Source organism: Arachis ipaensis, chromosome B10, assembly GCF_000816755.2.
Source record: "Arachis ipaensis cultivar K30076 chromosome B10, Araip1.1, whole genome shotgun sequence".
In the NCBI taxonomy this organism is placed as follows: domain Eukaryota; kingdom Viridiplantae; phylum Streptophyta; class Magnoliopsida; order Fabales; family Fabaceae; genus Arachis; species Arachis ipaensis.
In genome coordinates this window covers 36803587-36804215 of record NC_029794.2, presented here as the reverse complement: position 1 = coordinate 36804215, position 629 = coordinate 36803587, and the positions used below count along the sequence as shown (strand labels likewise).

The 629-nt window shown below is 37.7% G+C and overlaps 1 protein-coding gene across 1 annotated transcript in view; it reads right to left on the bottom strand.

Annotated features, from left to right (window-relative positions):
* The window catches only part of LOC107621856, a gene marked incomplete in the record, with an annotated part of 5091 nt that overhangs the window by 698 nt on the left and 3764 nt on the right, over positions 1-629 (bottom strand). The window contains 1 exon segment of the mRNA XM_016323841.2: positions 1-285. Coding sequence (XP_016179327.1) covers positions 1-285 — 285 coding nt within the window.

Below are 629 nucleotides of genomic sequence, written 5' to 3'. Positions count from 1 at the left end.
ACATAAGGTGGTCAACGGTATCGGTCCATTGGGCCGCCTTGGTGGCTTCGACTGAGAAGGTTTGAGAGTTGAACAGGATGCCAAGAGCCTGGATCCAGGTGTAGTCGCGGGCTCTGCCGGCTGGCCTGTGTCCGATGAAGCGAGCATTGATTTGAAGGTTGGAATCAGAGATGAGACTGAAGTGCTGATTGCTCTTTCCATGGAAGTAGAACACTCTTCCATCTCCACCGATGAATCGAGGATCATAGCATCCTGATCCAGGTGCATTGCAGTTTGGTTTGCGCTCTGCAAATAACAAAAATGGATTTTTCATCGTCATCTTAATTTTCTGTTGCCAATACTTGCATTTTCGGCTTGAATAATATATAACAGAGATCTCATGCCCTAACGCTTTTTATCAATACTGCTCAATGAGAAATGCTAGATGAACCAGTCAAATTCAATTAATTTTTTTGTTTAAAAAAGAAGTGTAAATTTCGGTGCATATGTGTGGGTGATTTTTGTTGTGTTTTGGTAGATTAATTTAGTTCAACTTAGTTATTAAAATAATTTAATTACGTTACATTATTGTTAGCGAATATTTTATTTTATTATTTTTGATTAATAATTAATTATTAATAGTTAGAAGG